A 25,448-nucleotide genomic window follows, 5' to 3' on the forward strand; every position below is an offset into this window, starting at 1 on the left:
GTCTTGAGCCGGAAGGCATTCAAGCTGCTGTTTTTTGCTCAGCTATATTTCTCTATAAGCACCTAATTGTTTCAAAAAGTGATGTACAGTATGCAAAAACCTGAATCTAATGCAAATAAGTCTGTACAGCACTAACATTAACAGGTGTTCTCATTAATGTAAGTAGACATGGAACAACTCTTGAATGTTTTATAAACACTCATAATCATGGCCAAATATGTTACAATTGCATAAAGACACATACTTCAACATCTTTTATTCTTGTTGTGCAGTCTCAGCACTTATTAACAGAAGACATGTGTATGTAATAAACTAGGGGCAACAATACCTGTTTCTGCTTAAGTCACTGTATCTTAAATTAACTAATACTTCTAAATACAAGTATTGGTAACATAACCACTGCCCCCTGAACCTCCTATAGTTTGTTTATTAATATTAATAACACTTTACTGAACATAATGGCTGCAACAGTGCAGGACCAGCAACTTTGCATCACTGAGGTTCTCTAAAGACTTGACCCATTGACCTTAGCATTAACTCTTGAAAATCTTAAACTGTGTCCAATTTCCCATATTGTCAACACTCAATTAGAAAGATCAATACATAGGGTGAGGTTCATGGATATTCTAGTATAGATTACCCCTGCAAAACACATGCTTTGGAATATAATCAAGAACATTCTATTCTAGCAATATGCATTTAAGTACAGAACCAGTCTTGGTGCTCCCTGACTCCCTCCATATTTAATCCTTTTATCTGAAGTCTAGGGCTTGTTGACTGATGGGAGAAGAGTGTCAGCGTGTTGCTCCCAATCTTCAAAATGGATTGCCTACTCTACTCTGATAAAAAGGTGTCATCAGTAGATCTCAAAATAAGCACTTACACATTGCCTGAAAGTACACAATGGTATTGTAACTTTCAAAATTTTATTAAAATTGAGGAAGAGCTAAATGCTATGGCATATCAAACAATAGGATATAATGCATTCACTGAAATGTATAAGGTTGATAAAGTTTACCTATATGCTATTTACTTAGTGCCCCTTGGTTGTGGGTTGTATGGCTACATCCTGGGTAGACAGTTACTCTTGGCTTCTAAGTGATGACAGTGTAGTGGAGGGAACAGAGAAATCAACAGGGAATTGCAATGCAGACCATTTTGCCCTGTGATGAAACAGGATTCATAGATGCATGTAGCAGGAACATCTATTTCAGAGAACCCTTTCCTGAAAAGGTGACATCTAAATTGATTTGAATAATATCATAGAGGGTTCTTCAGAAAGGAAACAACCTGCTCTGAGGGAAGAAATGAGAATTAGTATGGAACAGCTAGACAAGGAAAAATATCAGTATGGCTGGATTATAGAGATGCAGGGGAAAGCGTGGAACAGGGGCTCCAGAGCAGGTAGGTGGCAGAGCACACAGGGTCTGGCAGCCCGAATGAAAGGATTTACACTGCAGTGTAACAGCTGTGGGGAATCTCAGATTATCAGGTATAGGAATTGGTTATTTGGGACTGTAGCCCACCAGTCTTCTCTGTCCATGGGATTTTCTGCACAAGAATACTGGAATAGGTTGCCATTTTCTATTTCAAGAGAAATGGGATGATGAGATCCAAATTTCAGAGAGATCACTATGGCCACAGTATAGAACGTGGATTGGAAGGGGAAACGAGATTGTAGAGAGACAAAAGCTCTTAAATCCATGTGAAAATGATGGTAGTATAGATAAATGCTAAAATTATACTTCAGTATACATGACATTTTCATTAAAATATAAACACATATATAATGTTTATCCAAGAGTCAAAAAAAAAAAAAAATTGAAAGGTAGGCAACCATCCAGTATGCCTTGGGAAAGGGAAATGTTGTGTTTAAGTTATACTTTTATATTTGTTAAAATCTTTACATTGGGCATTGCTTAAATAAATACAGAAATAGTAAAAACCATTCCAATTAGGAAATGGTGGGGGCAGCAAATGCCCAAGTGACTCATTAGTCATGTGACTAAGTGAGTAATTTTGCACAGTGAACATAGATCAGGCTAGAAGCTGATGTGTGGTTGGCAGTGATTAATTGAGTGGTGGGTACCAACAAACAGGAGCCCTGAGATGATGCGTTTATCTAGAGGCAGTTATTCCCCCCAAGTTTAAAAATTAACGTTAACAGCAATAAAACTCTAAGCTGATATCTTTATACACCAACTGCTTCGATTAGTCACTTTTTCAGTCGTTTTTCATATGAGCACCACAGGCAAAACTTTTGGTGTAGCTGACTGCAAAACTATAGAAACTGCTAAACTATCTACTAATTACTTGGATAGTATTCTTTCATGAATATTGAGAAGACTGTTTGTCAGTGTTAAAATATTTTATTACAGACAAAAGAAGGAACACAAGTTTTTTTTCTTTTTCTTTTCTGTATTCGGGTTTGGGTATTTCATTAATAAACAGAAAGGTAGTATGGGCAAATGACTCGGTGTGAATGTTCACTGTAGAACCAGTTTTATTATGCAGAACAAATAAATCTGTATTGCAAGAATGCATGGACCAAATTATTTGGGTATCAGTGGTACAGCTCAATTTCAGTTAAAAAGCACTGTTTCTTGAAAGTTTGGCCTTAAACCTTAGATTTTGGAACACACTTAAGATCTGTTGTATATATTGCCCAACATTTGTTTACCTTCTATTATAAAAGAAATTGCTTACATGAGCAGTCTATTTTTATATGATGACACTGCTGAGGGTTCCAGTAAATGGACATGCAAATCAATCAACCCCAAACACATTGAAAACATAACCAATACACATCTGGAAACTAGTGAACACATATTTGTTAACACAGGGGCAGTTGTGGAGATGCAGGATCCATTGATAACCAGGCTTATTTAGTAGCATGTGGATTTTAGAATATTTCTCAGAGTCAGAAGAAACAGGGTAATTATAACATAAGGTTCAACATCTTTAGATATGTAGAACATTTTCCGTTGCTTAAAACAAATATTCCCTAAGAAAGTATAAAGCATTTTTCTGACTTGCAAAGTTTTTGCAGTCTATCATTTAAATTACTTAAATAAAGGGAGCTTTACTGGTCCCCAAAGCTGCGAATATAACACCCTCCATGCATATTAGTTTGATCTTCTTGACAGACCAGAAAAGTGTTTGTGTGTGCCAATTAAAACAAAAATGGATCCCTAGTGGCTTGTTCCTCACACGACTTCTGAAGACTGCTATCATTGTTTGCTGGGGCAACCCTGGATAAGGCTGCTATCCAAAGTAAACAAACTTTTCAAAACTTTCATGACAGATGGGGGTTACAAATGCATTTTAATAAGAGAGTTGCCAAAGCAACTTTTTTTTTTATAATCAGCATATATTTACTTAACGTCTAGCAACATTGGGAACACAAGGCAGATACTTTCTCACAAAATGTTTTAACAAGTAACATTTTTGGAAAGACAAATGGAAGACCTTTTACTTCTAAATGATATTTTACCCTTTGTTTTGTGTTAACTTTGCTCCACATGTTAAGAAAAATGTTAGGAGTTACTCAAACCAGACTGTAATTTGAGACAGACATGCAGCTTGATAATGTAATTTCTTGAGTGGTCATAAACACCTTTGAGACCAAGTAATTTAACTATAAGTATAACCATGACAACCTCCATATCAAATGTGGAGTGTAATGCAAGATGGAAAAAAAAAAAAATGCTAATCTGAGGGTTTTTTAAAAGTCATTGTTACTTCAATTTAGTTACTTCAATTTCACTATGATGTGACCAAGGTATATGTATTCTTATGCTGTTAGAATTAAAGATACAACCAAAATTAACAAAAAATAATTTATGTTCACTTCAAATGAATTTACTATACTTGACATAATTAAATTCTATTCCTCTTAAATGGGTAATCTACCTATTTGTAGGTAGCCATATCATTTAACATTTTTCAAAACTCTTTGTATATCTGGAATACTTTAGAATGCATTTCCTATATACAGTTTCAACTTTATTAACATGGAGTAAACCTTCCTTAGGCTCATAACCAGATTTGATCCTAAGCAAAATGTGAAAGACATTTAGTTCAAACATAGGATTGTTTTAGTCTTTTCTAGGATGTCAAGGAGTTTATTGGATAACCCAATTATGTTCTGGGCTTCCCTGGTTGCTCAGTGGTAAGAATGTACTTAACAGTGCAGAAGAAGCAGGTTCATCCCTGGGGCGGGAAGATCCTCTGGAGAAGGAAGACAACCAACTCTTGTATTCTTGCCTGGAGAATCCCATGGACAGAGGAGCCTGGCAGGCTACAGTCAGTGGAGTGTCAAAAGAGTTGGACACCACTGAGCACACGGGCAATGCACTTTCATAGTAGGATAGTGGCTGTCCTTGAGGGAAAAAAAGAAAGCATCTGAGTAAGAATATTGGTGGATCTTTTAAAATTGTGCTATCTTTAACATGACAGTAAAGAAGCAACTTTAGTCTAAGGTCTGTAGTCTGCATTTCACAACTGAAACCAAACCTTTATGGTCCTTTTCTCATTTGCACAGTCCTTGATGGTATACAACAGTTTGCTGAAGACTAGTGAACTAGAAATCAAGATCTTTGTAATCTCTTGATTCAATCATTTAAAATGATGCCAATTGGATAGAATGGCATTTTCATTTTCCTCATTTGCTTCATTTTCTTCATTTGCAAAATTACTTTATGATAGTGGAAGAAAGCTGCATTTGAAAAATGTTTATTATGTGCTTTGAGATCATTAAAACTGATATCACTTTGCATACCAAGTGGTAGTATTCATATCCTTAATAGACTAAAGTTCTGATACAATCAACCTTAAAGAATAACTTACCATGACCAACAGTTTATGGATAATTCCATGATGTAAATGTGTCTGCAGTAATTATTCCCTCCTCGGAAATCTTGACATGAACATTGTTCTACTCACATTGGGACTTAGTATAAGCCATTTCTATTGTTATTTATCTCTATACTCTTATGTCCTATCGGTCTGAACAGATTGTGAGCTCTTGAGGGTGGAGCTTGTGTATCCTTAGCTTCTAACAATGTGCCATTCACTTAACAGATGTTTAATCAGGCCTTGTTGTTGATTAGGGGGATGTTCAGTGAGAAACACATCCTCTAATTCTCCTAAACTAAGGATTCTTTTGGGGATTTATTCTGCAGTAGGAAAGTTGCTACTATCAAAAAGTGGAACACACGTTACTTGTTTACTCTTGCACCTTTAATAGTCTCCCAACATTCATTTGAAGTCATCTGAAATGGAAGCAGCCGACGATATTTTACTGTATTTTGCTGATGAGTTATCTATCTATAAAGTTTTTCATCAATTATTATCATGTACGTTTGGTTACTAACTAAGTTAAATTTTCTATAATGTTTACTCTGTGGAGCTATGAATAGTTTTAATTTGTTTTTTCATTATCTTTAATTTTTCTAAATTCTCCACAGCAAATTTAATGCTTTATAATCATAAAAACTGTTCATGGGGTTCTCAAGACAAGAATACTGAAGTGGTTCACTATTCCTTTCTCCAGTGGACCACGTTTTGTCAGAACTCTCCACCATGACCCATCTGTCTTGGGTGGCCCTACACGGCATGGCTCATAGTTTCACTGAGTTAGACAAGGCTGTGATCCATGTGATCAGATTGGTCAATTTTCTGTGATTGTGGTTTTCAGTCTGTCTGCCCTTGGATGGAGAAAGATAAGAGGTGTATGGAAGCTTCCTGATGGGAGAGACTGACAGAGGAGGAAACTGGGTCTTGTTCTGATGGGTGAGGCCATGCTCAGTAAATCTTTAATACAATTTTCTGTTGATGGGTGGGGCTGTGTTCCCTCCCTGCTATTTACCTGGGGCCAAACTATGACTTCCCTGGTTGCTCAGACTGTAAAGCTCTGCCTACAATGTGGGAGACCTGAGTTCAATCCCTGGGTTGGGAAGATCTCCTGGAGAAGGAAATGGCAACCCACTCCAGTGTTCTTGCCTGGAAAACCCCAAGGGAAGAGGAGACTGGTGGGCTACAGTCCAAGGGGGTGCAAAGAGTTGGACGTGACCGAACGACTTCACTAAACTATGGTGGAAGTAATGAAGATAATGGCGACCTCCTTCAAAAAGTTCCTTGCTGCACTCAGTGGCCCCAACCCTGCAGCAGGCCACCATCAACCCATGCCTCTGCCAGAGACTCCTGGACACTCACGGGCAAGCCTGGGTCAGTCTCTTGTGGGGTCACTGCTCCTTTGTCCTGGGTCCTGGTGCAAACAATGTTCTGTTTGTGCCCTCCAAGAGTGTGTTTCCCCAGTCCTGTGTAAGTTCTGGCAGCTCTATGGTGGGGTTAATGGTGACCTCCTCCAAGAGGGCTTATGCCATACTTTGGGTCTGCTGCACCCGGAGCCCCTGCCCCTACGGCAGTCCACTGCTGACCGTACCTCCTCAGGAGACACTGAAACACAGCTCTGGCTCAATCTCTGTGGGGTCTCTGGGTCCTGGTGCACACAAGGTTTGCTTGAGCCCTCTGAGCATCTCTGGCAGGTATGGGGTTTGATTCTAAGTGTGATTTCACCCCTCCTACCATCTTGCTGGGGCTTCTCTTTTGCCCTTGGACATGAGATATCTCCTCAAAGTCACTCCAGCGCTGCACAGCCGCCACTCCAGCACCTACTGTCTTGCTGGGGCTTCTCTGTCCTTGGACATGGGGTATCTCCTCACAGTCGCTCCAGTGCCACACAGTCGATGCTCCAGTGCTGCAGCCATGAAATTAAAAGATGCTTGCTCCTTGGAAGGAAAGTTATGACTACCTAAACACCTTTTTAAATATTAAAGAGCAGAGATATTACTTTGCCAACGAAAGTCCATCTAGTCAAAGCTATAGTTTTTCCAGTGGTCATGTATGAATGTGAGAGTTGGACTATAAAGAAAGCTGAGAGCCGAAGAATTGATGCTTTTGAACTGTGGTGTTGGAGAAGACTCTTGAGAGTCCCTTGGACTGCAAGGAGATCCAACCAGTCCATCCTAAAGGAGATCAGTCCTGAATATTCATTGGAAGGACTGATGCTGAAGCTGAAACTCCAATACTTTGGCCACCTCATGCGAAGAACTGACTCATTTGAAAAGACCCTGATGCTGGGAAAGATTGAAGGTGGGAGAAGGGGACGACAGAGGATGAGATGGTTGGATGGCATCACCGACTCAAAGGACATGAGTTTGAATAAACTCTTGGAGTTGGTGATGGACAGGGAGGCCTGGAGTGCTGCAGTCCATGGGGTCACAAATAGTCAGATATGACTGAGTGATTGAACTGAACTGAATCAGAAAAACATTAAGTTCTGAAAATATTTTGCTTTTATTCTGGTAAACCAAAGTGTGGAAATTTTTAATTATATAAATACAACCTTACATATTAATTCTTCATTTAAATTAGCATCTAACAGGGGAAAGACTAACTGCCAGAATGCATTGGAGCAATGCACAGAATGCACAGGAGCAATTTAATTGACAGAATTGAAAAGGGCAATATTTAAACATAAGCATTTCTCATTAAAAGTCCTTTAAGCAGTTTTAAGTTTGCATAACAATGTCCCATTTGTTAATTAGGGCTTAAAAAACATTCTTCTCTCATTGTCTTTAATCAGTGGAGTTTGGAACTGGGTTATACCTGTCTCCATCTTCAGAGGAACCATAACAAGGACACAAATGGAGCTATGTTCCTAGCCCAAGGGGAAACTATTGTTGAATTAATACCAAAGTCTTGAGGAATGTTGTCTCTTCTGCATGATGCCCAGTGGATATGCTTACAAGGCTGTTTATGTATACATTCATTTACCAGAAAAAATTCAGATGGTCACTATTTAGTGAGAAAAGTTTCAGGCAAATGTCCTGACAGGTATTTAAATACATCTATTCTTAACGCTAGAAAATTTCATTGAGATGTCTTTGGTGCCAAGATATATACCTTCAAAATACAACTTGGAAGAGATAAGGGATTTCAAGAGGCACTTGTCTAAAGTAAGCTTTGAAGTGAAGTGGAGACCAGCAGCTCTTGCCTAAACCATTTTTTCTGTAAATTCTTCCTTCATCTACCTTGTCCCAGCATCTGTCACTGAGACCATACATGATATAGAAAGAATATATTAGCCTGACTTAATATATTGTTATCAGCTCTATGTCACTCTGTAGTGTCATCAGGAGAGACTCAATCAAAAGGTTTAGTCAAAACTAACATTTACTGATAGCTTTCTCTCAGGAGCATTGACAATTCGATCGTTCAAAGTGCAAATATAATTTGGCAAAGTATTTATCAGAACTACAGAGGTAATGTTAAAAAAAAAAGTAGATTGAGAAACCTGAATTCAATGTGTTTTACCAGCCAAAGACTTTGAAACCGCTTTCCTATGAGTGACTGGAATGGAACAGAACAAAGTCAATTACTGACTGTAATTAAGAAGTGGAAGCATTCAAACTGTAGAGAGCAGTAGCAGACTTCTCCAGACTGCCTAGTAACTTGAAAGATTAGTGGGAAGACAGAGGAGAGGATGCAACTGTATCTTTCTAATAGTATGCTTTAAATGAATTGCATTCACATAGTTCTCTGGTCCAGCTTCCCCAAATGAATTCATAAATCACTGATTATGTACAAATAATGCAATAATAAATTTGGGCAAAGAAACTTTTAAGATACATTTTGCTTTTCATTGTGTTAGCAGTAAAGATTCCCTTTGCATTGCATAGCATGTACCCAAAATGCAAATGCATTGCTGAAGTACTCATATTTAATCACTATTTGAATTTACTAGGCTGAAAATTGAAACTTGTTGGCTCTTTCCTAAACCCTCAGAATATGGTAAATCTAATTATGTTTGTTTCTAGCACTTTGAAAGTGTTCCTTTTTATAATTTTGATAATAGTTTATTTATAATGGCAGAAAAATAGGTTGTACATTGCATTTGGGCTAATTCATATTTCTGTGTGTATGTTAGCAAATTGTAATATTATGTAATACATTCATAATCAAAATATTTATATTCAGATTAGGATGAAGGTAGAGGTCAAGGACATTACTAGTTTTCTTGTGTTAGTTAGAAGTGACCTTATATTTTTAGATTACTATTTCTGTGGCAACACTTTATATAAAGTAAATATTTGGAACTTTATATAAGTAAAGAACATTGCAAGGGTGTTCAGATAATTAAGGAAATATCAGCTTAACTGTCTTTTACAAGATACATAAAACAGAGGACTATTTGGAGGCTATTTTGAGCTATCCTGAATCTTACATGCAATTTTATTAAAAAAAAGAAAAAAAGTGATAGGCCCTGGTAATCTGTCAAATTCGAGTGTGGGTAATTAAGTTGCCTTTTATTTTCTAATCTTTCACATCTCTTAATTGCATGTACTTGGTATACTTCCTTTTCTGACTGTTGTAAAAAGTTGGGATCCAACTCACCCAAGAATGATTATATTGCAGCACTGAGTAATGTTGCATATCTAAATAATTTTTCCTAAATACCAGTGCAAATGAATATATCTGTATTGTGTAAACAAAGATTTCTTTAAGACTTCAGGATTGTTGTCACTAAATGTTACCATAAAAATCACTGAAACTTCAGAGTGAGCTGTTTTGGGTAATTGTCACTTTAATGATAGAATTACAGAGGCATTTTATACCACAATTTGTGATTTTCTGAATTTGAGCCATATTTTAGCACTTACCTCCCATTTAGAGGAAGTAAGGCTGAGAAGAGGTGACTAACTCCTGATTGAGTATTTTGAAATGTCTGTCCTCTAAACCTCTGAAGCCTTGCTTGATGCGTGACAGTAGTTGGGAAGTGTTCATCTTCTTGGTGAAACAAAAAAGTCAATAATACAAAGGGAAAATCTTCACGGTTCAGATTGATAGCTTAAAACAAAGAGCATGTCCACACCTTCTCTAATCAAATTCTTCTCTAGGTAATCCTTTATGTGTGAAATCAAGTTTTCTATAGGGTCTCATCCTTCTCTAACAATTCCAGGGGGAAAAAGGTTCCCTTTAATGAAAAACTTATAGTTGTACTCTAAATATTGCCAACTACTTAACAGCCCTAAGTATCTGGAACAGGAATGTTCTTCTGATACATACTATCCATGAGAGGTCCAAATATGTAAATGAACTTATATTCTAATATACTCTTTTTGTGGGGAAATTGGTCTTTATTACTTTCCTATAGATCTTTTTGATAAGAAAGTAGAAATAGCCAAATGTTACTCATTAGAATGACCTTTTAGAAAAGTCTGCATTAGGCTCTTTGGTAAATAATCTGTTTTAGTACACTCCATAAAAGGAAATCAAATATAGAGATACTATTAGATTTGAAAAAGACAAACAGGAAAGAGCCAAACGTGCAGAATGAATTCTGACACACCCGGGTGCATTTTTCTGAGATTCTGACTTAAGTGGATACTGTCTGCATTATTCCGAACTTCCTGACTTGCTTTTCCATGAGTTGGAGTAATTCAGCTTTAGACCTACTCTGAGTTAATCGTTCTATTATTGAAATGATAATGTATTTGTTATGACATGAAGAAATGGTTTGTAGAGAGGAGTTCAAAATGATCGTAGTCTCCCAGTTCCCAGAAAGACAATTACTGGAATACAAGAAAATATCTCAGTGTATTAAAGTGTGTGTTTTTTTAAGCATATATTTTTAAATGTAATAGATCATTTTATATGGTTTGCTCACCTGTTGATCTTTTTTTTTTTTTAGATCACAACTTTATCAGGAAATGAGTTCCTTCTGCAGTCAGATATTGACTTCATCATATTGGATTGGTTCCATGCTATCAAAAATGCAATTGACAGATTGGTATGTATTTGTTTTAGCTGTTACCTTTGTTAATTAGAATGTAATCTTTTAAACCTATTGCTTAAGCATATTATACACATACATTTAAGTAGATCCTATGAATTTAGAGTTATTAAGTTATTTTAATTTAAACAGTCACTAATTCCATTTTTGGAGAAGGCAACGAAGATAGGATTTTGAAACTAAATGACATTTTATTTCTCTCTTTAAAAATACAATGCATTCATTTTTTTTTTTTTCTGAAATAGCATAGACATTGATTTAGTGAAGGCTCTATGAAGCAAACAAGAACTTAATAACTACTAAATTTTCACATTTTCAGTTTATGCAATCTGTAATACATATTCTTGAAAATAAATATCAGTGTATTTAAGCCCATACTCACTGTTATAATACTAGTAAATAATAATCCTTTGTACTGATTTTCATTGTTCTTCCAGCTAAGCAAGATTGTTCTCGTGAAAATTACATATCTAGAACTTCATGAAATTACCCTAAATCACAAGTTTAAAGTATGTTCTTAAAAGAGTCAAATAATTTAAAACTACTCATTTTATACTGTTTCTCAACCAAACATCTTATTTAGGACGCTGGTGTTTGCAAAATCTTGACAAGAAAATATTCTTGAGAGCTTTTAATAAGGTATAAAAATAATAATATTTTTGTGATTTTATTGTGGTTTAATCACACACTTCCGTTGTATTACTTTGGGATCAAAACTTTAAAAAATAAAATAGCAAGTAAGTTTTTCCCACTATCATTATTGTCCCCTTATCCAGGCATACGCATGTGCACACATACACACACATGCACACGCATTTTTTATCATTATGAGCAAACTCTGGGGTAAAACTGCCTGAGCTTGAAAGTTTGAATCTGATTTTTCTAGCTGTGTGGCCTTAGGCAAATTGTTTATCTCTTTTGGCTTCAGTCGTCTTGTCTGGAAAATAAGGATAATAAAATACCTACCTCATGGGATATCTGTGATGAGTAATTGAATTAATGCATGGGGTGCTTAGGCTATGCACAGAATTTAATAAGTAATATTATATATGTATATATACATATATATCATTTACAATTTAAAAATTAAGCTTAGCATAGGGGCACTATTTCAAAATAATTATCTTATTACAAACTTCTTGTTAATCTAACATCAAAATAGATCACAGAACTATTTAGTGAATTTTTTTCTTCTATGTAAAATTGTTCCATCTATTTGTTATTTCCAGCCAAAGGATCCAAGTAGTCATTCAAGAAACCTGGAATTATTTAAAATCCAGAGATCCTCCAGTACTGAACTACTAAGTCACTATGATAGTGATACAAAAGAACAGAAACCAGAGCACAGAAAATCTTTAAGTAAGTATTTTTTTTGACTAGCTCATTTTAACTTTGTTTAAACTTAGTGCTTATGAAATGTAGATACAATGAAATGAGATTTGAACCAAACTGATGCTACTCATCGGAGAAGGCAATGGCACCCAATTCGTAGCCATTTCTTTAGCCAGGAATTCATGCATTCGAGGGCAGTCTGAGTGCTTTGCTCACATCATTGTTGGTAATGCCTTTTGAGAAAATAATTGTTCCAAGGTCATGGTCTCTGCTTACAGCAAACTTCTGAATCTAAGTAATAACCATGGCGTTCAGATTGGTGATTGATTTCAAGAGTGGGAAATGTCAAGCGTCTCCAAACCTTGGTATGCTGACTATTTGATTTTCATACATTAAAAGATATATGACTGACCTGACATAAACCAACAGGCTATGCAACTTTCCATTTGTTTCAACCACCAGAAAGATTTAGAAATGTGTAATGTGGACTAGATATCCTCCAAGGTCACATCATCTAGGTCTGATTTTCTAAAAAAAAAAAAAAAGAATTTGAAGTGAAAAGGACCAGTCTGTTCACTTATATAGTGACCTTGAGCATAACTGTTAATCTTTTTCATGCTTTTTGTTGTGGTTGTTCAGTCACTAAGTCGTGTCCAACTTTGTGACCTCATGGACTGCAGCATGCCAGGCTTTCCTGTCCTTCACTATCTCCTGGAGTTTGCTCAGACTCATGTTCATTGAGTCAGTGATGCCATTCAGCCATCTCATATTCTGTCATCCCCTTTTCCTCCTGCTTTCAATATTTCCCAGCATCAGGGTCTTTTGGTGGCCAAAGTGTTGGACCTTCAGCTTCTCAGCATCAGTCCTATGAGTGAGTATTCAGGACTGATTTCCTTTAGGATTGACTGGTTTGATCACCTTGCTTTCCAAGAGACTCTCAAGAGTCTTCTATGTTTTCACCCTGTTTCTTCCTCAATAAAGAGTTATGGAAAGGTGTTGTGCATATCTCACAGAGTTGATTTGAATCTCAACTCCCTGAAAGAACAGTAGATATCTCTGGAATCAGAGTCTCAAAAATTATAGTACTTTTCTGGGATCATCTATCTACGTACATTCAGTCTTCTGAATCACCAGTTTTTCTGCCATTTCCATCTAACTAAAGATCAGATTATATCCTGTAATTATATCCTAGCTTTTTGAACTTAAGGAGAACTCAGTAAGAAGAGAAAGGCTGATTACAGAATATTTGCATATCTACATGCGTACATGTGTATTTGCATATCTACATGTGTACAGGGGCTTCCCTTGTAGCTCGGCTGGTAAAGAATCTGCCTGCAATGCAGGAGACCCCAGTTCCATTCCTGGATCAGGATGATCTCCTGGAGAAGGGATAAGCTACCTACTCCAGTATTCTTGGGCTTCCCTGGTGGCTCAGACAGTAAAGAATCCTCCTGCAATGCTGGAGACCTGGGTTGGATCCCTGGGTTGGGAAGATCCCTTGGAGAAGGGAATGGTTACCCACTCCAGTATTCTGGCCTGGAGAATTCCATGGACTGTATATCCATGGGGTTGCAGAAAGTCGGGCATGACTGAGCAACTTTCACTCACTCACTCATGTGTACACAAGTAAATATGCTGGATGACCATATATGTATATACATATATTTGTGTGCATCAGAGAATAATATATATGTGTGTGTGTATATATATATACACGCACACACATACACACACACACATAAATATACATGTTCACTCCCCCACATGACAAAATAGAGGGAGGTTAGTTATATGTGATAATATATCTTCTAAATCTAAATTGTTATGAGTCTGAATCTAGAAACAGCATGATAACTTTGAGGAAGAGCACCCTTTCAAAATTGTCATTATTCAGAGAACCATGCCATAATTTCAATATCCATTGGTACATATTTGGTTAGCCAGTTGTGTTAAGTTAGAACTTAAAATTATCAATGTTAATGTCTCAGACTCTATGGTGCATTAAAATTAAATTATTTGTGGAAAATAAGCAGTGCCATTTAAAAAAATTTTCCATATGATGGTACAGTATGATATTATCTCATCTGAGGATTTCTCTTTATTTCTTGCTCATTGTCCTTCTTGACTTAATATGGGTACAGACATAAGATTTTAGAATTAGAATTCGATTGTGAGTATGTAGCTAATGTTAACTGCATAAACATTCTGTAGTAGGTATAAAAAGAGAAGGAAATGGCAACCCACTCCAGTATTCTTGCCTAGAAAATCCTGTGGGCAGAGAAGCCTGGTGGGCTGCTGTCCGTAGGGTCGCACATAGTCAGACACAACTAAAGCGACTTAGTAGCAGCAGCAACAGTAGGTATAAAATGAGGTATGAGGAAATGAGCAGTAGCTCTGGAATCTCATATATAATTGCTGGTCTGGAGCAGACTTTGACACATTTCTAAAGTCTAAACCTCAGGAGAAAATTAAGGTTTGTAAAAGTATGTATGAGAAACATTGAGGTAAATGGATTTTGTATTCAACAATAGTCACTTGAAATGTTTTCAGACTATATCGGGGAAAAAAAATTCCTACAAGTAGAACACCAATCACCTGTTTCAAACTTTTTTTAGTGGGAAAGACAATTATTTGTCTATTTTGGGCCTACATTTAGTCTTGTCTAAATACAAGGAAAGAGACATTAATTCTATTCATTTCAAAGTGTATTTAACTGTATAAGAACCTTATATTTGCTTTTTTCTTTGCAGTTAAAAAAATAATGATACCGAGAAAATATTGAGTACTTACTATCCAGGCATTGTTCTAAGCGCATGTGTTACACTGATTACTTAATCCTCCAGTAACCGAATGACATAGGTACTATTATTAACCCTATTTTATAGATAGGAAACTGAGGCACAGAAAATTAAAACAACTTGTACAAAGACAAGTTACGGAGACCAGTTTCAAACTCAAGGAAACCAATATTAGACTCAGTGCTTTTAGCAATAAAACTAGAATGAAGTGAACAAATAAAAGGTACACTTAGTTTATATCAACCTTGGACTTGGATGGAAATATTAAAAATGATATCCATATAAATCAATAAATTTAAATAGAGACCCAAAAACATATTAGCAAAAGAATTAAAACCAGATGTTGACTTTGGACTTTGAATTTACTGTTAAACTAAAAGGGTCATTTAATCTTTAACACTAGTCCTAATTTTAGAAAATGCTTCTTTTCTGTATTTTGGTAGATATTAATAGTTTTAAGCCTTTTTTAGGGCTAATCTATTTTTTGCACAGTAGGATACTGTTAATATCCATCCATTACTTTGAATTAAGTTCTTTCAGTATTTACATATTCATTTTCATTTGAAAGGCATAATGATTGACCCACCCATACAGTATCAAATTAGCTAGGCATTTGAAATAGTGATTGGCATATTTTATATCTGATGCTTTTTACAATATATTCTGAAGAAATAGGCCCTATGAAACCTCTCTGATCTTAGTTCCAGATTTGAACACCCAAACTTAGGTTTTTAAAGCATGCATTTGGTTTTACAACACCCTCTTGAGATTAAATAACTATATGAAGTTAGAGATTCACAACATCTCCTTCCTTATTAGCAGTCTAAGCACAAACTTTACTGTCAGTTTTCTGCCTTTGGCTTCCTGTGCTCTTGATGTTCCCACGAGTTTTGTCGCCAAGATTGTAGACAGATAAAGCCAGAATTACTTTTTTTAAAGGCATGTGAACATCATTAGCAGCTAACAGGTGGTCATTTCATTGTCCAGTTTCTCTGTATAACATGGGAAAAATATGTACTCTCAGTGAGTGAATTCAGAAAGTTAAGTGCTTAAATATACTCTCCTTTAAAAAATATGATTCTAACCTGCCAACACTATTAAGTACTAATCAGATATTTTAAGATATCAGTTGAGTCTAACAGACAAGAAGCCAGAACATTCAATGTGAGGGCCAAATCACTGTGGGAAATTCAGGACACCAGCATGGGATGAGAGTAGGAGCGCTGCTCTCCAGGGACGGCTGTTATGGAAAGTGGAGAATCAATCAAAGAAAATGCTAACATATTTTTCCAAGGAAAGAGAACTGTCTTCCACTGATGGCCTCAAATATAAACCCAAAAAGTCTTGGAGAGCTTTCTCAACTTTTCTGAGCTTTACTCTCTAGATCTATAAAAATGGATCTAATACTGTCCTTGCAGCATCGACTGAGAATGTGAAATTAGATATGTAAATACTTAGTTCACAACAGGCACTCAATAAGTAGGAGCTCTTATTATTATCCTCTGTGTCCCCAAGCAGATGGCACCAAAATAGGGCATGAGCCAAGGGTGGTATCTGATGAAAGATTGGAGCAGGGCACATATACTTCACATCCTCTCTCTGAGTGTAAATAAAATAGGGGAGAAGAGTCAGACCTGTATATGGGAGTTATGGCTGCAAAAATCTAAATATGAACAGCTGGTCTTTCCCCTGGCCACTCCCCAGGTGAAAATGGCAGCCAGGACATTCTTGGGAGCAACACACCAGGAACTCATACAAGGGAGCCAAGAGATACTCTTGATTCTTTTATCCCCAGAAGAGCAGGTCATTAAGAAGTCCCAGTTGATGGAAAGGATTCAGCATCTAGACATTTCACCATTGCTTTATCCATAGCTCTAGTTTACTCACTCATCGTGTATTTATTGTTTTTCATTAATAGATATACCTAAAGGCATGTAACTAAAATTCTTGGCCCCATTCATCTGTATTTCCAATTTTTTAAAATTATTTTTGCATTTAGGTTATGTGTAAGGAGTAATATGTTTCAGGTTCATCAATTGCTGAGCTATAAAATCCATATATGGGAATCTTGAATAAATTTTATGAAAAATTGATACTTAGCATTATAAATAAACACCCCCAAATGAACATAATTTAGAAGAATAAAATCAGACATAATAGAATCAAAAGGAAATGGGTTTCTTTTTAGCTGTGCTTTGATGAAAGTATCATAAAAACCAAAAGTGTTCTGGGTGAAATCCTAAAAGTATTTAGATACGAATTTCCTAATTCCACAGCTTCTTACCAATGTGTAATAAAAATGTATGTACAAGGCTTCAGGAATAAAGATAAGAATGGAATAACTGGATTCACATATTTATACAGTCTAGAAAATTTAAATGCTTGTGAAACTTTAGTGATATCTTTGTTTAAAATTTTGCCTGCAAATAATGATCACACCAAGTTAAAACAAGTGTGATAGAGAAGGCAGTTAATTTTTGTACTAATCTAAATGATGATAATACTGGCCATCCACAACTATGAGTAGACTATGTTCTCAAAATCCAGTTTTAAACTGATTGCTTAGACCTCAACGTATTTTCAAAAGGAAATCGTATACCAGCCACAGAAACACGCTTGAATCTTAGGCAATCATTTCAAATGCTGCTTTTAGTAAACAATTCATTCTGGATTTGTTGCACCTCTGGCCCTAGAAGATCTGCCTTCCAAGTAGCTTTGCTTTCCATCTGATTTCCTTTTTCCTCCTCCCACACCCTTGCACCAGCTCCATCAATACAATTAGGATTCTCAGAATGACTTTGGCCAGGAGGTTCCTGGACCCTGAAAATCCCCAGTGATGGTAGGGAGGGAATACAAGAAATAGTGAGAAAATGAGAAGAAGGAGGACTGGAGAGGAAGTTTTTGCAGCATGGGCGGGGGAACTGAATCCTCAGCTGTTCTATGTAAGAAATATGTATAATGACAGATTAGTCTGGCATTGTCCCGAATTCTAACATTTGTGGAATCTGGGTGGTATCTATAAAAGCGATCATGGTGCTATCGTTTTCTGTATGTCCGAAAGTTTCACAATTCAAAACTGGAGCATACACACATGGACAATTATTACTCATGTTCAAAATTCAATAAAAAAATACATATTTTCAAACTGCAGTTTTAAAATTTTAAAAGAAGGATCAAATTTTCTTTATATGAGTTACATTAAGACCTCTTTAAATATAAAACATTAAGTCACTGTTTTCCTCCTTTATCTCCAAAAGCCAGTATATGTTCTCTTATGACTGTTGTGACCTTTCTGATAACTATATAATTAAGAAAATTTATTAAAATGTTTATTATTATCCAAAATGGAAAAGTCATACTAGTTTCTTGGATAGATATGTAATTAGCAATTGTTTGAAACATATTGTGAGGGCTGTTATGGAGACTCATATAAATACATAGTTTAAAGTTTCTTCTTATTAAGAATTTTGTATGAAACAGCCTAATCTTGCCAACGCATGAAAGTAATAAGATGAATAAGCCATCTGCCAAGAAAATGAAAACAATATTAAAATTGCACAAATAAATTATATCTATCTTTGAAAAAAGAGAAACTCTTACCTGGACACAACAAAAAATCATAATAGTTGTGTAGAATATTATGGGTTATTGTGTTTTAGTGAGTTTCAGATTCAAGTAAGATGGTCAATTATCTGATTCTTTTTTTCCCACTAAAATCAATATTGGTACCCTGGCACCAGTTTCATTCAATATCCAGCTGAGAAAAATAAACTATTGAACTAAAGTGTGAAAATAAAAATAATTTTGTTTTACTATAGTTATAAGACAGATAATTCTGAGAAACAGTGAGTGTCAATTCTCTTCTTGATTATTTTTTACAGGTTAAGGGAGTTCTTTATTTCAACATATTCCAATTTGGTGAAGAAAAAAATAAAAAGTTTTAAAAGGGCATTTACAGTGCCTAAGCTGGAACATTATGAGAAAAAAATAACCCAGTAAAGATTAGATGCACACTTGATAATCAGGCATCTGAATTACTTTGTCAAAACAGTATTATTCATGAAGGTTCCAGGGCTTCACCAAGGCACTGTGTGACCACAGCAATTGTTCTGACATGTGTTCCCAAGATAGTTAGCAGCAATTCAACTTTCCTGGGGCCCATAGATTACAGACTCTTCAAAACATTCAGTTCTCCATGAATCATCGGATAAGCAGACTTAGTTATAAGCTGAGCAAAGAATGTTCTGATTAATCTCTTCCTTCCCATCCAAGGGGTTGATCTTGCTCTTTGACCTGTGGGTGTCCATTGTCATGTATCTTGTAGCATCAGCTACTCTGAAAGTCTATCTAACCCTATCAGCACTCAAGCACTAGATCACCCCGTCTCCTCTTGACCCTGGCAGTAACTCCCTGACCATTTTTCCCCTTAGATGAACTGCATTTAATCAATTTCTGATTTCATTAGGTCAAATGGCATCTTTCTTTCAATAATAGGCCAAATCCAGAGGGCTTCTTTGCTCTAACTCTACAGCAATATTTCCTTAGCATTAATACACTACTGTGATTGTAAACAACAGAAAAAATATCCTTTGATTTCCTCTAAAAATTTCTCCTATCTTTATTCCATGAACCTAGAATGGGCTTATATTAATATTTTATTGTTAAGTTAGATGTATAATATGTGTTCACCAGTGTCACATCAAGTTTACAGTATATTAGCTAGACATGATATTTAAAGCATTCTTATAGTGAATCCCTGTGCAGAAAGAAAGCATTCTTTTGAATGTAAGTGATCAACTCTTTTTGTATATAGAATTTATTTGGTATACTCACTGTAGTTTCTGGTGTATAGGAATAATGCTACTTTTTTTTAAGTCCTAAATAAAAATTAATTTGCATTTTAATCTCTTTATTTGGGTGTCTCAAATAAGCCCAATATTAGGCTTAGGGTAAACATTTAACTGTAAACATGTATAATCAATGCTATTTTTTTGGAAAATAAGTTTATTTCTCATTACTCATTACTATGTAAGTCCACATCCATGTAAGGAAAATCAGGTATTGCTTTCATCTCAAAGTATGAGTTGCATCCAAAACTACTAGCTTTTTTCATCCAAATTCAGTAAAACGTGAATATATTTCCATCCAAATTCAATAAAATGTGAATATAACGTTTGCTTCCTTCAAGAAATGCCTTGTGGATGACCTGAGAATGGTAAATCAGTCTGCCAATTCATCTTTCTTTGATTATTTAAGTAGCACCTGAAGCCAAATACTCCTGCTACCCAATTTAAGTACTGTAAATAATAGACTATTTTGTATCCAAAATTAATAACCTGAGAAAATAGAGGTAAAATAGGAGAGGCAATGGTCAAATGCAAAATATGACTGGGAGAGTAACATCAGAGATGGTGTCCTCCGAACTAGAGTCAAAAGTTAAGAACAATTTCTAATCAAATTACTGCATTGGAATGACTCAAGTAAAAGTTCCTCAACAGAAAGGTCTTTATGACTTGGGTCCCCTTCTCTGGTTGTTTCCCACCCCTCTCTGACCCATGATTTATGTTCAGGAAAATGATGCTGATATAATCCTTGATACATACCATTCTGTGCTGACGTTTCCATTTAACTCAAGGTCTTCTCTTTGCTAGATTAACATCCTGTTTGACTCACCTCAAGCTACACTTCCTCCAAAAGCTTTCCCAAATTTCTGTGGTGAGTCAGGAGATCCTCAATATTCAGTACATATCTCTTCCATTGCAATAGACAAAGTGTATTACAACAAGCTAGGTATCAATGTCTGTTTGTCTATCCACTAGACTACTAGACTCTGAAGAAGACTCTGTCTCATTTACCTTTATCTGCAACTAGCAAAGTGGCTTAATGATATTTGAAAGTATTCAGAAATGTGCAATGATAAATTAGTGAATGAATAGATGAGGGTATTCAAATGATCATTACTAATATACTTCTCATTCTGTGCTAAAAATTAAGATAAAATTGCTAAATATTTTTAGGAAAGTAATAGATTATTGCTTCATCCTGGCTACTTGTGCTGGTTGGTATTTTAAAGTCAGTATTTGTATGCCTCTCTGAATTTTCTCTTAGGACTGTGAATCTCAAAGAAATGATATTTTTTTAATAGGTCTCATGCACTGTACCTAGCAATATCAGGTATACATACCTGTTTTATCACACAATGAAGATAAAAATGACTAAGATTTGGAGGAGAGAGAAGAGAAAATCCTAGTTCCTTTGCTTAAAGTTACTGTCCTCTCAGCATATTTCTATCATGCCTTCTAGCCTCCAGTTTTAATTGAGAGAATCATTCTGGTTCATAGTAATTCTTGATGCTGTCCTGTGGGCTCTGACTTAGAATTTTCAAGGCTCTATTGGAGGCAAGGAAAAAGGAGAAACTCTATAATGTATAAAAAGATAGTAATAGTAGTTTTGATAATTTTTATAAGACTGAGAATAGTTTCCTCTATGGTCAGTATATTTGAAAAAATCTAGGAAATTTATGAAAATCCACACAAAAGTTAGAAAAGGGTACATGTCTTCTTCAAAAGGTTGTTGGGATTGTGTTAAAAATTTGTGTCTAAGAATCTGAAATTGTATGTACAATTTTTACCTCCAAGATAAACTAGCCATAAGACTTGGACAAGTTCCTTAAGTTTCTGGAAACTGACTTTATAGGTAAATCGGTGGATACTTTTAATATAAATCTAACATATATATACCCAATATGTACATGATCTAAGGAGATAATTTTAATATATATATTAGGTCCAAGGATAATATATATACTATATCTAAAATATATCCAAAAACTATATATATTTTTATTACAGTATAGATATCAGACATAATGATTTCTAAATGGGCATATTCTAAGTAAAATAATCATGACCTTGTCTGCTATAAATTCATCAAATCTTCTCTTTAGAAATATAAAGGGAATGCACTTTGCCAATGATTTGTAAGGTTGGCAAAATCAGACTAAATAAATGCATAATTTATCAAAGGCTTATTTTTTAATATCTTTATTCCATTGATTCCCATAACATTATATACACTTTAATCTTCCATTCCCTTAAGAGATTCTGAGAGTTATGAGGAATAAAACATTGGTTTTCCCATTCCTGAGTGTGAACCTGATGTTGTAGCAATCTCTAGAGATTAAATGTCACCCAGTGTCACTTGCCTATTCTTTTTTGCATAAAAGAAAAAAATGATGCAATGGTAAAATTTTGACAAAAAGTTATATAATTTCACCTAAAAAGCAAGGAAAGATTTTGTTTGATTTTAATGTTTTATACATACATATATGTGTATATATGTATATATACCTATAAATTCTACTATATATTATATATGTGCACATATATACATATACTTGACTTCCCTGGTGGCTCAGATGGTAAGAGCATCTGCCTACAATGCAGGAGACCTGGGTTTGATCCTTGGGTCGGGAAGATTCCTGGAGAAGGAAATGGCAACCCACTCCTGGAAAGTCACTCCTGGATTTTTGCCTGGAAAATCCCATGGACGGAGAAGCCTGGTAGGCTACAATCGATGGTGTCGCAAAGAGTCGGACATGACTGAGCGACTGCACTTTCACTTTCACATATACCTCACATGAACTAAGCTAAATATCATAACTCACCTGGTGATAGCTTTTTTTGACTAAAGTAAAAATATCAAAACCACATGATTTCAGAGCCACTTATAAGGAGTAAGCCAAAAGATGATAAAAGTCTAGTCTCACCAAGGTACACTCTATTGACAGACTGGTAGGTATCCTAGGATGCTCCTATATCTGCTTGGATGAAGGGAGTTCATATGTGGCAGGGGCGGTCCTAGCTGACCAAGGCTTCTGTCATTTGCTGAAGCCAGGATCTCCCTGTTCCATTAGACTGCAAATGCCTGCGGTATAAATCATGGTCTTCTGATGATTACTTCTCTTCATCTGCATTACCTAAGACCAGAGTCCAAAATATAGTAGTGTCCAATATTAAAGGTCTGAGTGGGTGTGGGGCACCCAAGATGGATGTGTCATGGTGGAGAGGTCTGACAGAATGTGATCCACTGGAGAAGGGAATGGCAAGCCACTTCAGTAGTCTTGCCTTGAGAACCCCATGAACAGTATGAAAAGGCAAAAAGATAGGACACTGAAAGATGAACTCCCCAGGTCAGTAGGTGCCCAATATGCTACTGGAGATCAGTGGAGAAATAACTCCAGAAAGAATGAAGGGATGGAGCCAAAGGAAAAACAACACCCAGTTGTGTATGGGGCTGGTGATAGAAGTAAGGTTCAATGCTGTAAAGAGCAATATTTCATAAGAACCTGGAATGTTAGGTCTATGAATCAAAGCAAATTGGAAGTCAAACAGGAGCTGGCAAGAGTGAATATCGACATTCTAGGAATCAGCGAACTAAGATGGACTGGAATGCGTGAATTTAACTCAGATGACCATTATATCTACTACTGTGGGCAGGAATCATTTAGAAGAAATGGAGTAGCCATCATAGGCAACAAAAGAGTCTGAAATGCATTACTTGGATGCAATCTCAAAAACGACTGAATGATCTCTGTTCGTTTCCAAGGCAAACCATTCAATATCATGGTAATCCAAGTCTATGCCCTGACCAGTAACGCTGAAGAAGCTGAAGTTGAATGGTTCTATGAAGACCTACAAGACCTTCTAGAACACCCCCAAAAAATGTCCTTTTTATTATAAGGGGGGACTGGAATGCAAAAGTAGGAAGTCAAGAAACACCTGGAGTAACAGGCAAATTTGGCCTTGGAGTACAGAATGAAACAGGGCAAAGGCTAATGGAGTTTTGCCAAGAGAACGCACGGTCAGAGCAAACACCCTCTTCCAACAACACAAGAGAAGACTCTACACATGGACATCACCAGATGGTCAACACTGAAATCAGATTGATTACATTCTTTGCAGCCAAAGGTGGAGAAGCTCTATACAGTAAGCAAAAACAAGACCGGGAGCTGACTATGGCTCAGATCATGAACTTCTTATTGCCAAATTCAGACTTAAATTGGAGAAAGTGGGGAAAACCACTAGACCATTCAGGTATGACCTAAATCAAATCCCTTATGACTATACAGTGGAAGTGATAAATAGATTTAAGGGACTAGATCTGATAGAATGCCTGATGAACTATGGACGGAGATTCATGACATTGTACAGGAGACAGGGATCAAGACCATCCCCAAGAAAAGAAATGCAAAAAAGCAAAATGGCTATCTAAGGAGGCCTTACAAATAGCTATGAAAAGAAGAGATGTGAGAAGAAAAGGAGAAAAGGAAAGATATACCCATTTGAATGCAGAGTTCCAAAGAATAGCAAGGAGAGATAAGAAAGCCTTCCTCAGCGATCAATGCAAAGAAATAGAGGAAAAGAATATAATGGGAAAGAATAGAGATCTCTTCAAGAAAATTAGAGATACCAAGGGAACATTTCATGCAAAGATGGGCTCAATAAAGGACAGATATGGTAGGGACCTAACAGAAGCAGAAGATATTAAGAAGAGGCAGCAAGAATACACAGAAGAACTGTACAAAAAAGATCCTCACTACCCAGAAAATCATGATGGTGTGATCACTCACACTCACCTAGAGCCAGACATCCTGTAATGTGAAGTCAAGTTGGCCTTAGAAAGCATCACTATGAACAAACCTAGTGGAGTTGATGGAATTCCAGTTGAGCTATTTCAAATCATAAAAGATGATGCTGTGAATGTGCTGCACTCAATATGTCAGCAAATTTGGAACACTCAGCAGTGGCCACAGGACTGGAAAATGTCAGTTTTCATTCCAATCCCAAAGAAATCCAATGCCAAACAATGCTCAAACTACCACACAATTTCACTCATCTCACATGCTAGTAAAGTAATGCTCAAAATTCACCAAGCCAGGCTTCAGCAATACGTGAACCGTGAACTTCCAGGTGTTCAAGCTGGTTTTAGAAAAGGCAGAGGAACCAGAGATCAAATTGCCAACATCCGCTGGATCATGAAAAAAGCAAGAGAGTTCCAGAAAAACATCTATTTCTGCTTTATTGACTATGCCAATACCTTTGACTGTGTGGATCAGAATAAGCTGTGGAAAATTCTGAAAGACATGGGAATACCAGACCACCTATCCTGCCTCTTGAGAAACCTATATGCAGGTCGGGAAGCAACAGTTAGAACTGGACATGGAACAACAGACTGATTCCAAATAGGAAAAGGAGTATGTCAAGGCTGTATATTGTCACCCTGCTTATTTAATTTATGTGCAGAGTACACCATGAGAAATGCTGGGCTGGAGGAAGCACAAGCTGGAATCAAGATTGCTGGGAGAAATATCAATAACCTCAGATATGCAGATGACACCACCCTTATGGCAGAAAGTGAAGAGGAACTAAAGAGCCTCTTGATGAAAGTGAAAGAGGAGA

General features: G+C 36.2%; 1 protein-coding gene across 1 annotated transcript in view; it reads left to right on the forward strand.

Moving 5' to 3' along the window:
* ARHGAP15 (Rho GTPase activating protein 15) overlaps window positions 1-25,448 on the forward strand; it is a 702,765-nt gene that overhangs the window by 342,039 nt on the left and 335,278 nt on the right. The window contains exons 7-8 of the mRNA XM_010853686.1: window positions 10,757-10,855; window positions 12,088-12,217. Of these exons, the coding sequence (XP_010851988.1) occupies window positions 10,757-10,855; window positions 12,088-12,217 (229 nt within the window). The remainder of the gene's footprint in view (window positions 1-10,756; window positions 10,856-12,087; window positions 12,218-25,448) is intronic.

Source organism: Bison bison, unplaced genomic scaffold (assembly GCF_000754665.1).
Source record: "Bison bison bison isolate TAMUID 2011002044 unplaced genomic scaffold, Bison_UMD1.0 scf7180017864330, whole genome shotgun sequence".
Lineage (NCBI taxonomy): Eukaryota > Metazoa > Chordata > Mammalia > Artiodactyla > Bovidae > Bison > Bison bison.